The 15,020-nt window shown below is 56.7% G+C and overlaps 1 protein-coding gene across 1 annotated transcript in view; it reads left to right on the top strand.

Moving 5' to 3' along the window:
* The first annotated feature begins 353 nt into the window (after nt 1-353).
* Nucleotides 354-15,020, top strand: part of LOC122382393 — a 40,108-nt gene continuing 25,441 nt past the window's right edge. Inside the window, exons 1-2 of the mRNA XM_043367633.1 lie at nt 354-497; nt 13,768-14,083. Of these exons, the coding sequence (XP_043223568.1) occupies nt 462-497; nt 13,768-14,083 (352 nt within the window). The 5' untranslated portion in view covers nt 354-461. The remainder of the gene's footprint in view (nt 498-13,767; nt 14,084-15,020) is intronic.

Here is a 15,020-nt window from a genome sequence, read left to right as displayed (position 1 = left end):
AGGATTTCAGTATCCTGAGGATAGAAGCATGGAACGGTGGGCCAGAATTTCCTGAAACAATGCCGTCATTCGGTTAGGTTGCCGGCACCCTATTACTGAACTGGCATCAGAAATGTTCTCTGCGGTCGCGCCTCGACATAACAGCCCTCTCCATCAGACAAAAACTTACCGCATCCCTTCAGCTCCTATAATTCTCACAAGTTGTCGCTGTATTGGCGCCATGCTGCGCTGCCATAAATTTGTTCCGGCCATAAGCCGCTTCCCGGCGGCGGCGGCGGCAGCCTGCCGGTGCTGCCATCTATCGGGTCGTCGGTAGGCGTGTTGTGGGCCGGCTCCGTCCCGGCAGTTGGCTGCGGCCGGTGCTGCTGAGAGGGTGTCTGGGTGAACCACGTCAGTGCTGTGAGCGGGCCGACAGGTGATCGGGGCGAGATATGCCCGGACTGTAACACGCCGAGACAGGGATGCGATGCTCAACGCAGCGTGGAGCGTCTCTTCTGGTGAGCACCTGAGGTCCAACAGGCATGTAGTGTGCTTAGAGTTTGGGTTACGGCCCTTTATTGTTGACGGTCATGGTAGGACGATTCTTACAAAATTGTTTAATAGCGACGCGTAATGGCCATTTGATTTCAGCAGAATCTATTAACAATGCTATTGATCATCGTAACAATTATATGAATATCTTGAAAGCTTGGCATCGATATTTCAATTTCATGCATGTTTGTTAAGTTATTTACACATAGTCAGGACGCGCGACAAAAGGCAACAACATACTAAGTAAATGGGAAAATAGCTACTTGTTCTGCATGTGAGGCCGCATCGACCGAGTATATACTTCACAGATGTAAGATAGACATCAAATCCTGTGACTCCTTAGCGCTCGGTACATCCTCCCGCCGCCCGTCTCCGCTGTTCAGCATAAAACACAAATTCATTCGGCGTTGTCGGCCGTGCCATTATTGAAATATGGAACAGACCCCTATGTCTCGTGGCCGCCGAACTGCCGAACATTTTACCTCGGCCACCCGACTCCACCATTTGTCTGATCAGCTGCAGGGCCGGTCGAGTGTTATGGCCGCTAAATCATTGTGATGTGACACTTTGATAAGAACCACGGGTAAAATTGACACCGATCGGCAATCTAGCTCCGTTTAAAATAGACGCTAAGTTATGAAGCGTGTACGTTTTTCTGGTTGCCATTTTTAGCGCAGAAGTGTCACATTTGCACGTGCAGTGTGCACGTCTCGCTCAGGCACGCGAACTGCGCCAAGTGTCACGCATTACTGTGATTTCACTAGTGATTCCACTCGCAGCAGACAGCTGACCTTGAGCATAACTGAGCACCAATACAAAACGAGCGGCAGTCGTTCATAGGGTATAGATGTCTCGGATATCACCCTCATAGGCACTTGGGAATTGTACACGAGGCATATTTTGACCGCAGCCCGGTTTATGTCGTCGTTTATTGTGAGATTATGAGTACTAAATATTGGATCCCCTGAGCCGAGATACAGGACTGTGTATAGCAGCGGATTCAGTTCCCAAACACGATTCGTGGCATGCAAAATAGTAACGTGGCGCTGGTCGTGATCGGTTGCAGCATCTTCATCGCAATACGCATTTTCAATTTGTGAAGGCTCCCCATGTCAGATGGTCCCCGGGCAAATGATGCAGAACATTTCACAGAACATCGCCAGCGGTCGAGCCATTTCAATCGGCACATTGCACGCTCGACCAGGCCATTGGAACGCATGAGAGCCAATGGTTGCATGATTTCTCTGTACACACTTTCAATGAAGGAAAGTGAATGATGGCGATCAAATGTTCTTATGTAATGTAACGTTCCGTGTTTTCAAAGCTGAACTCCGGCTGCCCATGGAGTGTATAATTGAAAGTGCGTTTCAACATGTTGTCAATTTAGCTTGCTGGATAGGAACAGATATTGAACCGTACAAAATTGGCGCAGTGCTGATGTTTTCCTTTTTCAATACGCCCTTTGAATGAGCTAATATTAAAATTGATTCTGTGTCGAAGTGCATCTGGTTGCTTCTATGCATTATACGCTCCACCGCTGCAAGCAAGGATGTAATTGTGCAGTTCCAATGCCCACTGGATCTACACCGAACAATCGTTTCAGTGCGGCCCCCTGTTCCGCACTGTCCCGTTAGAATGTGCACTGCTGGTCGATTTCTCGGCGTTTCGATGCGTCGGGCCGCTGCCCACGACCGCTGCGCTGTCTGAAGGGGCGCTATCACAGCCAACATCGGTGGCGTGTCTGGGGATCCCGCTCCGCCGGGCCAGGACACGCTACAGCGCCGCCGCCGGCCCGGTGCAGCCCAGTTTTATATGTTGCACCCCCCCCCCCTCTCCAGTCCCCCCCCCCCCCGACAGGCGGTGGTGCGGTGTCCGGACGCACCTGGTCATAGTCGTACTACATGCGGCGTGTTGTGTTACGGACGTCCTCACAAAATGAACTCCGTATAGACCGACCGATGTTGTTCGCATTTTTACGGAATCGGTGCTTCCGGATGGAGCGAGCTGTCTAAAGAATGAATGGCCCTGCACGGCAGTGTCGAATGAATTAAAAGCAAGAAAAACATGTGGCTACAGTCTCTCTTTCCATTTGGTTCTCAATTTCTGAACAGCTGTAAGAGGGTTGTAATACATCAGTATTAGCATATTTACGAAATGTAAGTAAGGCATTAAGCAAGTGTTTGTGGTGTTTAACTGGCAATATAATCCGTATCATGAAGCCATTAGTGTCAAGCTGTGGATAAGCCGACGCTATCACTTTCCGGGTGACTTGTGACATTGGAACACCAGCGTTGCAATGATTGTTGTGATCGAATTCCGCCCAATCAGTGGTTCAGAGCTATCATATCAAGGATCAAACCAGGAAGATATTTCCAGTGCAGTGATGTTTACGTCGAGTCGAGTAACCCGGAGACTCTATCGCCCGGCTTTCTGCACTGAGACTCGATTGTAGCACTTGACATTCATTCCAGTCAATAAACTCAGGTTTCGGTGACTGCAATCTTGTCTCGGCGTCGACCGGGTGACAATTGGAACAATGGCATTTGGCTTACCTTGCCCTCTCTCCAGCCTGTTGCCATTTAGCCTCTGTACCGCCCGGCCGCCGATGGGCCGCATGAGTCTCATTCTCTCACGTGTCAGAAGACGGTCCTCGCCCGTCGGCCGCGGCTGGCTCGCGTGTCGCCTCACGCCTACGCATTAGCAACAGGCGAGCGACTCGCATCTGGCCGCGCTTTCATGCGGTTTCATTTGGCGCCTCTCGTGTTGCGCTCCCTCACACCTGTCCGTCGGGGTGCCGTTTTTCCAGCACACCTCATTGGGGTCTAACACGCAGTCGGCGCGAACTTAACACGGCTGTAACTCGAGACTGCATATTTAATTTCCTAATCTAATCAGCAAAAAGTGGCGGGCATTGCGCTGCCGCGGCGTCGGTGCAGTGCCTCGGCGGGCCGGCGGGGATATGAGACGGGCGCGGCGCCGAGCCGAGAGCCGCTGTCGCCTTGCGTAATGCAGGCGAATGTGACACGTATAGGCGCTACGTCCGGCGGCGGGGAAGGACCTCGGTGAGCGAACGCACCTACCCAGAGTGCACTCAGCGTGCCTGGCTGGAGGGTGAGGTGTGGCACATCAGATGCTGATTTAAAAATTGGACGGTGCAAGAATGGCCCTCCGGAACGAAATGCTGTGCATATGCCCAGAGCATAATGAGACCCCTGAGAGGTTAACGCTCCGAATCGGACACCATATCTGGAGCACAGAACTGTCCATGAAATAACAGCGATGTCTCCTGGGAAACACCATCAATCTGTCATCATCCCATGAGCTCCAAATCGCACCAGCCACGCCCCAAGAGGTCGGCAGTCGGCAGCGCTGGCAGTTCACACCGGTACCCAATCGCACCGGGAAACCTTTCAGCCAAATGAGATCTATGCCATTGACGGGAGCCGTGCCGATGGCACTGCAATGTCGTGCGGGACTCCGAGTGAATTGAACACGTGACGAACAGTGCCGGGCTATTCCGGGAGGCACGTGACGACAAACGGCACGAGCTCACGGAGTCATGTCCGCGCGTCTTGAACGCCCATCATGGAAATGAGCTCGAGAAATGTTGAACAGTCGGTTTGTTCCTGGTGACGTCTTATCTCAGTCATGTCTTGGGTGCGGATGTGGGTACGTTTGGGTCAGAACGCTCATTGCTTTGCATCCTGTTATTGCGATATTATCCCGGGCTTGCCAATGTTTTTGCTTACCCACCAATCACACAGAATGCAGCTGGCTGCAGGGGCGGATCCAGGAAAACTCCAAGGGGAGGGTCATGAATCGAAGTGGTGCCCCTACCTATACCCAAAATTAAAAACTCAACGGATTTCGTCCACTTCATTTTGGTGGTGCCCCCATTTTCAGTTTTTATTTTTATTTTTTATTTTTAGTCAGTATCTTACCTCTTAGCCACAACCACATTTACCAATTGTAAGCAAGTATATATGAATGTGCTATGTGTATATATGTTGTGGACGCTGAGTAATGAGTACTTACCAGGAACGTTATCAGGTAAGCAAATCGTTGTCAGTCCGAGGAACTTGACCCTGGCGTCTAAAGGGTCTGTCCTTGACACTTCAGGCTTGTCAGGGGCACCAAAGTTCTTCCAGGGACACCACAAACCTGTCAGGGGCACCTACGGCCTTGTAGGGGCGCCACAGGCCCGCCAGGGGCACCACAGGCCTGCCAGGAAGCAGGGTCACCACAGGTCTAGCAAGTATACACGACAGGCCTGTCAGGGGCACAACGGTCTGTTGGGCCCATGAGCACCCCTAGGGGCAGGGGCACCACAGTCCTTCCAGGGGCACCGCAGGCCTGTGAGGGACACCAGCGGCCTAGCAGGGGCACCAGTCAACACAGGCCTGCCAGGGGCACCACAGACCTGCCAGGGGCACCAGAGGCCTGCCAGGAGCACCACCGACCTCGCAGGGGTAACTTGGGCCTGTCAGGGCCCAGGGGCACCACGGGCCTGTCGAGAGGCACTTCAGGCTTTTCAGGGGCACCATAGTCCTCTCAGGGCGCAGGGGTAGCAGGGGCACCAGAGGCCTGCCAGGGGCACTACAGGCCTAGCAAGGGCACCACTGGTCTATCAGGGGCACCACGAGCCTGTCATAGCCAGGCATCTCAGGCTTGTCAAGGCCCAGGGGCACCACAGGTCTGTGAGGGGCACCAGCGACCTAGCAGGGGCACCAGTCAACACAGGTCTGCCAGGGGCGCCACAGACCTGCCAGGGGCACCACAGACCTGCCAGGGGCACCAGAGGCCTGCCAGGGGCACCACCGGCCTCGCAGGGGCACCTTGGGCCTGTCAGGGGCACGACGGGCCTGCCGAGGGGCACTTCAGACTTTTCAGGGGCACCAGTCCTCTCCGGGCGCAGGGGCACCAGAGGCCTGCCAGGGGCACCAGCGGCCTAGCAAGGGCACCAGAGGCCTGCCAGGGGCACCAGCGGCCTAGCAAGGGCACCAGAGGCTTGCCAGGGGCACCACAGGCCTAACAAGGGCACCACGGGCCTGTCAGGGGCACCTCAGGCTTGTCAGGGGCACCTCAGGCTTGTCAGGGCCCAGGGACACCACAGTCCTTCCAAGGGCACCGCAAGCCTGTCAGGGGCACCAGAGGCCTGCCAGGGGCACCACAGGCCTAGCAAGGGCACCTCTGGCCTGTCAGGGGCACCTCAGGCTTGTCAGGGCCCAGGGGCACCACAGTCCTTCCAGGGGCATTACAAGCCTGTCAGGGGCACCAGAGGCCTAGCAAGGGCACCACAGGCCTGCCATGGACACCACAGGCCTGCCAGGGGCACCACCGGCCTTGCAGGGGCGCCTCAGGCCTGTCAGGGGCACCACGTGCCTGCCGGGGACACTTCAGGCTTGTCAGGGGCGTTACAGTCCTGTCAGGGCCCAGGGGCACCAGGCCCGTGGTGTCCCTGCTAGGCCTGTGGTGCCCCTGGCGGTCCTGTGGTGCCCCTGTCAGGACTGTGATACCCCTGATAGGCCGGTGGTGCCCCTGGAAGGTCTTTGGGCCCCCGGGCCTCAAGGGGGGGGCCATGACCCATGTGACCCCCCCCCCTTGGATCCGCCCCTGGCTGGCTGTGCTCATGTCATTCCTTTGTCCGTTTGTCTGTACACTATCGGTGGCTCTTCGTCGTGCTATCAGTGACCCCGTTGACCTGTTGTCGGACAGAGCTCGTCCTGTCCGGCTCTGGTCATGTATTGTCCACTGTGGACGCTCCCCGCCGCGGCAGATGGGCAGGAGATGGCAATCAGTCCTGGACACCGGACCCAGCGGTGAGGCTGGCAGCTGGCGAGGTGGACTGCTGTGCAGGGCGGTGTTGGGGCCGTCAGCAGGCCGCCGACAGGCCAGGTCAGCCAGCCCGCTCGTCGGCTCGTCAGGGGGCGGCAGCGGCACCTCACAGCGCCCCGGCGGGGGCGGGGGCGGCGCCGGGGGCAGGTGGGCGCCCGAGCCGCCGCCGCAGCCCGTCCAGCCGTCCGTCCTATCAGCAACCCATCAGTGCGCCGCGACCACAGTCGCGTCCACAGAGGGCCGCGCCGCAGATAGGCGACCATTGAGGAGCCGCCGCGGCTGCCATGCCGCTTTTTCCGACCTCTTCACACCGCGCGGCCGCCGTTCGGATCGGCGCGGCATTCCGAGACGCCCGTCCGGTGTCCGATATCCGATCTGGGGTCGATTTGGGGCCGGTGATGGTGCCATGGCCGGCCTCGGGTGCGGCCGCGGCGGCGGCACTAAAGGGGTGTGAGAGGGGTGCGGGCGGGTGTCAGCCGGGTGCGGGCCGGGCGTGAGCGCCGGCCAGCCGGGCTCCAGCTGAGCCGCTGATGAAAAAATCCACCGCCACCATTGGCGCCCCGTCGTGAACCGGCAAACCGATCCCTCTAAACAACTTTATTAGGCGGCCGGTGCGCACGTGGAGCTCAAAACAGCCGATTTGTGCCAAAGTGTGCCAGCTGCGTGGCACGCCAGGAGGTGATACCATCACCGGCCGGGTCACGGCGGGTTTGTCAGATCGGAACAGCGCGGAACAGTGGGTGCTATGAGAGGAACCCGCTGTGACAAGTAGGGAGTGTCTTTGACAGCCGCCCCCTCGCCTTTCCCCCTCGAGATCATGCTGGAACGCGTATCCTCAGGTGATTCAGAGGCGACCTTCTCCTCCCGCGCTATCAGGAGACCGAGCTGGGACGGTCGGACCATCCACGGAGAAACCCCGCCGGCTCGGCTTCGTCTCGGCCCCGTGTCCCACCTTGGACCCGTCCCGAGCCAGACAAAATATGACCGATCTGCGTGCGACGAAAGCCGGACAAAAACGCAGCTCAGCTATGCGGCCGCCTCCCAACTATCCGGACAATCTTAAACGATGGCATGTCGGTCTCGATGGGACAAGTGTACCTCTTAATTAGCTCTTCCAGCAGAGTGAAAACCTAGCTCGGCGGCTCTGAATTCCGTGTGTTTTGTCTAGCGGCGAGCTTCGTTAAATTTGCTCGCTCGCTTTGTCGCCGCATATTTGTGGCATTTTGTGAATATGTTTCGGACTCTCACCGAGATTTTCTCCAAAGAAGCCATTGTTATCTGGCGGACAAAACATACTCGTGGTATCAGCGTGGTCATTCGTGTGATTTTTGAATGGCGAGTATGTTAAGTTTTGATGGGAGCAAATGAGTTCGGGTTCTCATGTGCAAACGAAAGCTGCCGAGTCATCTGACAAAGGACGGAATTCCTTACTAATTGCAGCTAATGTCCTTCGTGAAGGAAGTAGTTGATGGGGTGTCATACGTCTGTTTTTCGACCGAGCACGGCGCTTTGTAATTTGAGCGAAATTAACAGCTTATCACCATAGTTGCACGGTCACGGGGGCATAGTCTGGCGGTACTCGTGAGACATACCTTCCTGTCTGCAGAGTTCGACCATCTAGTCTGGTCGTGCAGTCTGACAGTCTAGTCTGACGATCCAGTCTGATCACCCAGTCTGACCTTTTTGTCGGCGAGTGGGTCGAGTGGAAGGTGCCGTCCGACTGGAGATATGGTGCCGTGGGCTCCGGCCGGTCCCAGTTTGAGTTATCAGAGTGGCCCGGGCGTTCATAGTCGGCGTTATCGGAGCCATCACACGGCCACCGCCGGCGCCAGAGGTCGTCGGCGCTGGGAGCTACTCTGAGCTCTGACAGTCCTCCTCACTTTCATCTGGAGGGCAGGGCGAGACCGGCAGACGCACCGCCGCCCGCCCTGCCCGGCAGCTGAGAGGTGTGAGGGGGTGGAGGACTCTGAGTGCTGGGAGGACCCAGGAAAATTGGATCCTCCCCTAACCCGCCCCACTGTCTTCAAGCTCTCCGCCGCGCCGGTGACCTCCGACGACTGGGGTCACAGCTCGGGTCGCAGTTCGGGTCATGGGGTCACGGAAGGCGGTGTCGACGGCTGTTCCTGACAGTGCTGTCAGAAACACTGCTCCGTCCCGCGTCTGACGAGATCCCGTCCGTCGACTGTCGTAAAAGCCGCCCAGACGCTATGCTAATTTCGGTCTAATTTCTCCAAGGAATCGAGCCATTCTCGGGAAAGTGACAGTCAGAATAATGTGATATTTCACATCCTAAGCAGACTGTCAGACGCGCTAAGTAGCAGTTTTGTTTCCGAATTCCACTGTGTTGGGACTGTGCGTCTGCGTGCGGTTTAAGAGCGCCACAATATAAGCACTAGCTAAGTTGTTTGGACGGATGCCAGGGTGGGGTGCTAGCGGAGCTCACAGTTATTCCAAATCGGCCGTCGCGCGCCACTCGACGGGATGCGTTCTGAGTCAGCGCTGTGCTAATCCTCTCAGTCAAGCTTATCGCGGATTCCTGGACGACAGCCCGGTCGACTCTGCGGAAGCCTTGCAGAACCACCCCCACTCCCGCCCCCGCCCCCGCCCGCCACCGCCGCCGCCCACCGCCGCGCCGGCGCATACGTCACTTCAGGTGTGCTACCTTTGTAACGTTTACACGTGTCAATAGCCGCGAGCCGGGCTTGTCCGGCCGGCCGCTCCCGGGGGCCGATTGAATTTTAGCCGACATCGGCCCGGTGCTAACTTTAAGCGAAACGGCCGTCGGCCGGCGCCCGGTTAATCCCAGGTCGCCGTGCCGGCGGCGCTTTTAGATTTTACAGCCGCTCTGCTCGCGGGAGGCCGACACTTGGTGTGCAGTAAAGAGCGCCGGGCCGGGGAGCGGCGCGCCTCCAGACCTCCTCGGCGGGTTTCGCTGAAACACAAATAGTGCGGCCACAATGGCAGCGCTGCAGCGTCGCCGGTACTCAGCTGCCAGCCGCAGTGTTTGGTCGCAGTTTGACCCGGAACAGCTCACATCCTGAGCCAGTATTTGAACACGGCGCTGTTGCCCCTAAATCAATGAACCCGCTGCCGCCCCGCTGGCCAGTTCCCTGGGCGTCTCCGGCCGGCTGCCTTTGTTTGTGAGCGCTGCCCGGCTGCAATACAAATGCGGCGTGGCGGCGCCGGCTGCCGGGACGGCCCGGATCGTGCGCGGACCGGCGCGGGGCGACGACAGCTACCGATGGCCTGTGTAATCGCCATTGGTCGAGCCACTGGAGGCGCGATGCGCCGCGAGCGATACCCGGGAGCAGCCCGTGAGACCCGGCTATGGTGGGCTATGACTGGCCGTGCTGAGACGGCCGCTGGGCTGGGACGGCCTGCGGAACGGTTATCCGATGGTGACTGTCGCCTTTCGATTGCCGGATACCATATAGAGTTCACCGATTGCCTTGACTGTTCATTTCTCAACTGTCGACTATGGCTGTCGACTGCCTGACTGCACTTGGACTGTTGGTCTGTCGATTGCTCGACTGTTGGATGTCAACTGCTCGCCTGCTCAACTGCTCAACTGCTCAACTGCTAGGCTGTCAACTTCTCGACTGCTCCGACTACTTGGGTATCCAGTACCGACTGCCGACTGTTCGATTGCCGACTGCCGACTGTTCTGCCTTTCGACCGTCGGCACTAGCAGGGTCGTCGTCGCCCGTCGTCACGGCCGTCCCCGGTCCTCCCGTCAGAAGACTGCCGCTGAATGTGGGGCGAATGGCGGACAGTGAACGCGGACCATGTCGCTCGTTCCCAGGGATGGCCGCGTCTGCCAGTGAAACTGTTGGTCGTGCGCTGCTGGAAGGGTAATTCAGATTTCAGATCCTTTCTGCGAGGACCGTCGAGACCCGAGGTCAAATACTGTTCAACGAGTTATCAGCTTGAAAATTTTCATGACTATGATCCAGCTTTGTGAAATTTGGTCATAACTTTGTTCATGTTGCAGCATAAAAGAGAGTGTCACATTCTGTGAAATCACTCAGGAAATGCTTTCGAAAACCCTGGTAAGAGCGCAATGCTTACTTACTGCTTCATTGATTTTGTCAAAGCCTTGCCGTCACAAGTGAAAATATTACCTCGCACTTTCGCCTCGTTTTTCCGAAATCCTTTTCGCCGAATTTCCGGGTGTTTTTGTAAAGTGGCAGCCTAAGCTTGCTCTGGGGAGGTCTGGGAGCAGTCAGGCCGACGGACCAGCCATTAGGGACGTTGACGCTCGCTCTCTCCGCGGCCAGCGGCCCCGCTCGCAAAACAATAGCCACATTTGTTGCCGCTCGCATCTGTCGAACAGGAGCAGCTCGCGGGGCAGGGGTGCGAGCACTCCCTCCTGTACCGGGCGGCTGCTGCCCCCCCCCCCCCCCCGAGCAGCGTGGGTAATTCATATCGAGCCGTGCCGCGCACAGTGGCGGATCCAGGGGGGGCAAAATGGGCATTTGCCCCCCCCCCCAAACGGCATGATTTTAACATTACGCCTATGGACGATGCATGGAAAGAATCGATAAATTTTTATGGTTTGCCCCCCCCCCCAAACCTCTGAGCTGGATCCGCCTCTGCGCCGTCGACTCGGATTGGTATCCGACTGTAATCAGCGCGGTTCATCGGCCTAACCAGGTTAGGCTGATTGCCGCCAAATGCCACCATAAATCCAGTCACCTTTCTCGAGTGGAAACTTCAGCAAATTGATAAATCAGACCGAATCAGACCTTCCGCCTGCGCAAACTTGCCGGCGTCAGTTTGTGGAAGTCAACCGTGATGTGTCAGGAATTGATCGACCAAGTGTGCCGCTGGCATTTGATATGAACAGCTCCGCTGAACGCATAAAGCCTTTATCAGATGAATTCTGGGCATTATTGAGTGCCGGAGCACCCACTTGTGTGAATAAGAACATTGGTTTTCAATATGCGCTCGCATGCGGGACAGCTAGTGCAAGCCTTTGATGAAGTGAAATGACATGTTTCAGCCGAACTGTCGGCTGCAAAATGGAGCACTAACGGTGAAGTTCAAATAGGCCGGAAAATCAAATACTGTCGATTCAGCCTTGACCTGTATGTACAGTGTACACACTTCAATCGGTAAATACCAAGGCCTGCGTGGGTCTATACTAGCCCACGAGCACATAATTCAACCCCAATTGCCATCCTTTTTCAGCCAACTTTGTCGAGTGCCTTTCAAGCAATTGAACGCATTTGGTAGTCGCCATCCTTCCCCAAATTGCACATCCTTGTTCAAAGGACACTATTCACTCTGGCACTAACCGAATTTGCTGAGTACCGTTTTTGTAGCATGTCAATTTAAGTGGCACTCGCTGGAATCTGATCGAATGACTTTACGATATTCCCGGGCGGTCGCAGCTTGGCTTTGATTCTAAGACCCGATTGACCTTCTTCTATACATCATGGTGTCTATGCTTGAATATGACTAAAATATTACTATGATTTATTTGAATATGAATATATATATGTTAGGTATAGCAGCAGCCAGCATTATTATTTCTATCCCACTATTTCCCACCGACTTCCTACGACATTTCTCTGTTCTACGTCAGAAGGTGCTGCCTCTGACTATTGCTGGCGCTGTCTCAGCAGTGTTCCGTCCAGATTTCGGCCGCCGCTGAGTCGAGCTCTGCGGGGGCAATTCGCCGAACCGCCCCTCATCCTGACCTCGTGCTGATCCCAGATGCCCATCCATCACCCCAACTAGGCTATGACAACGTTTCAAGCCCCATTTAACCTTAATTGCCCGACGAAACTGGATCGGGCCGATTCTGAGACAACTCCCGGCGGGTGGCGCTCGTCATTGGCACCCCATTGACAGCCCTCGAGGCAGACTGGGCGGGGAGCGGGTCACCAATCCGTCATACATCCCGACCAAGTGCCTCTCACTTTCTAACGTACAGCGGTGGAGCCGGTGGGAGAGCGATGGAGGGGGCGGGGGCGGCGATGGGAGGATGCCGCTGGTTAGTGGCTGTCAGATCCGGCCCACGCCAGTACTTCTTTGCCTCGCTCCGTGCAGCGCGCTGCGAGGGATGTCTCCTCCCTGATGGCTCCTGGGGGCCCGATCTGCCGCGGCGCACCATCGCCTCTCGTCCACTAATGGACCCTCCCGCGCACACGCCATTCAAACGCGGCTCCGACCACGGTTACGTCCTCTCTGACTACCAGCGGCTTCTCAGAACGTATCTTGCTATCGCGCAGTTAATGAAAAGACTATTAGTGCCCAGATGGGAGCGATATGAAGAACGCGGCGAGTTCGGTTTCACTCGGTCGACCGCGCGGCCGCCACCCGTCGCGCTGATGGGGATCTTTATGGGCCGGCTCTTTAGGTGATAGTTTGACGTGGTAGTATGGAAATGTCGGCAGTTTAACTGCCGTGTTTCAGACAGACGCCGCCCGGTCTGGACCACGCGCCAGCGAGCTCAGATGGGCGAGCTCAGATGGTTCAGCTCGGCCGCGCTCGCTGGCACGAGGCCAGCTCTGCCGCGGCCTGTCCGTGCGCGAAAGACGACCGAGAGAGATGATGTACAGCTGAGTAAAAAATGAACCCTCCCGCGGCGGCCGCGCGCGGTCACGGGCTCTCGAGTGGCGTCCCTGTCGACACGGGCGTATTGTCCGGGCGCGGCGCGGCACACATACGGCCGTCTGCAGGCTGAATTCAAAGCAGCCGGGCCGCTCTCCGATATACATCGGCGCCGGGCGGCACTACAAATGGCCCGTCGGCGGGGGCACCAACTCCTGGTGTTCCCGGCCGCGGCCATGTTTCAGAATAGCTGCATAATGTTGCATTAGCGCCGGCTCCCCACAGCGGTGGTCAAACATGAGTAAACTCGGATCGACCGGGTATAACGAGAGTACAATGACAAACGTGACCATCAGATAGCTTGAAGGGGGCTTCTTTGACGCTGGGCAGACCACCGCGGAGTACTGGGAACCCGCCTGCAGTTTGTGGTGATAATTTGTTGGCGACAGAACCGTCTGACAGCTGCACAACCAATTTCCTTTCTGTTGTTCGTGATACTTTCCGTGATACCAATTCCTCAATTCATGTCGTGGTGCTTTGCAGATTTTGTTTCAGTTCTCTCCGTGATTTACCGTGCTTCTAATAATTTGCCGCGCCGTACCGTAGGTACTGTCTCTCTATCGTATTTGTTTCCTTTTGGCTTTCAGACGTGCCCCCTGCTATCCCTTCCCAGTATCACCGATATACCGCCCACCTGCCGACTGGACGCTCATTCAGCCGGTCCAGTTCGCAGGTGAGGCTCTGCCTTTGGGCCTGTGACGTCACACAGCTCATCATGGCGGCGGTGCTCGGAGCTGCAGCCTGTGTATGATCTGTCTGTTCATAGCGCTCTGTCTGTTGCAGGCGGCAGCGGTGGTGGTATGCTGGGTCCGACCCGCGGCTGCCACCGAGGCAGCCTCTGACGGCTCCGACAGCCTGCTCATGGAGCCGGACTCAGCCGCCGAGGAGCCGGGCTGCGACAGCTCCGAGCTCAGCTGCGACCGGTGGCTGGAGCTGGAGCTGGAGCTGGGCCCGCCGCCCGACTTTCTGCGCATGGTGCCGCCGCCGCCCGTGCCAGAGTTCATGGAGGATTATGTGCAGCGGCTCCATCAGGCCAGCGGAGAGTGTCTGCTCTGTAACTGGGCGCACAACAACGACTCGATGCTGCTGGTTGGCGCAGGTCAGTCCCACCGGAGGGTGTTGTTAGGATAGAGGAGGGGTGGGTAACGAAGGCTCACTAGTGAGTAGTCTCACTTTAGTCAAAATGAAGTTGGAAACGGTCGGATTGAGACAGAAAGAAGTCGGACATTCCACCAGCTTACTGACCAGTGACTACTGACAGCAAGGCGGCCTCCGGATAATCTTCACTCTGTTTTTTATCCCTTTCCTCAATCCTCTCCTCTCCCCTCGCCGTCCTGCCCCGGCCGTAAACAGATACAAACACGGCGGCGTTGTTTTTCTGGCTGGGCCGGTTATTGAGCGTGAAATGCGGGTAATTGAGACCCCTGGCCAGCTGGAACCCCTCTGATTGGCCGTATTAGTGGCCGCCAATGTTGTTAGCTGATGAGAAGGCGCCACTCGACCGGGCCGGGCCGCAGGCGGCATGGGGACCGACGGTGTCCTAATCATCGGTCACCCTTGCCGCCGCCGCCGCCGCCGCCGCCGCCGCCGCCGCCGCCGCTGCTACGACCAGAGCCGTCTTCATGGCTGATCGTTCCACTGGCGTCGTCTGAAATGGCTCAGGACTCGCTTTGACGGCTTATTTAAATTGATGCCGTGCATGGCTCCTTTCCTCGAAGCGCGGCTTTCTTTGAGCCATACGAACAGACGCAATTCAATTGCGGAAGACATTTGTGAAATTTGCATAGCCAGCCTGAGCTGCGTTGAACGCAGGAATAAATTTTCCGGGAGTGGTTTAGCACTGTCATAGATCGCCGTAAAATTGCTCAAATGGAAGTCGGATTTTTAAATTCGCTGCGTTGATCTGACAGAAATGGCATGAGATGCTCTAGCTCTCTGGTAATTCAGAACAGACGTCGCTGAAATTCACTAATCGGGCAATTGATATCACCGTTATGAGGAGTCATGACTTCAAACGCTTTGAGGATGGGTCATTT

This window comes from Amphibalanus amphitrite, unplaced genomic scaffold (genome assembly GCF_019059575.1).
Source record: "Amphibalanus amphitrite isolate SeventyFive unplaced genomic scaffold, NRLGWU_Aamphi_draft 000138F_arrow, whole genome shotgun sequence".
Taxonomy (NCBI): domain Eukaryota; kingdom Metazoa; phylum Arthropoda; class Thecostraca; order Balanomorpha; family Balanidae; genus Amphibalanus; species Amphibalanus amphitrite.
The sequence above is the reverse complement of the archived record's forward strand: the minus strand, read 5'-3'. Positions and strand labels throughout refer to the sequence as shown.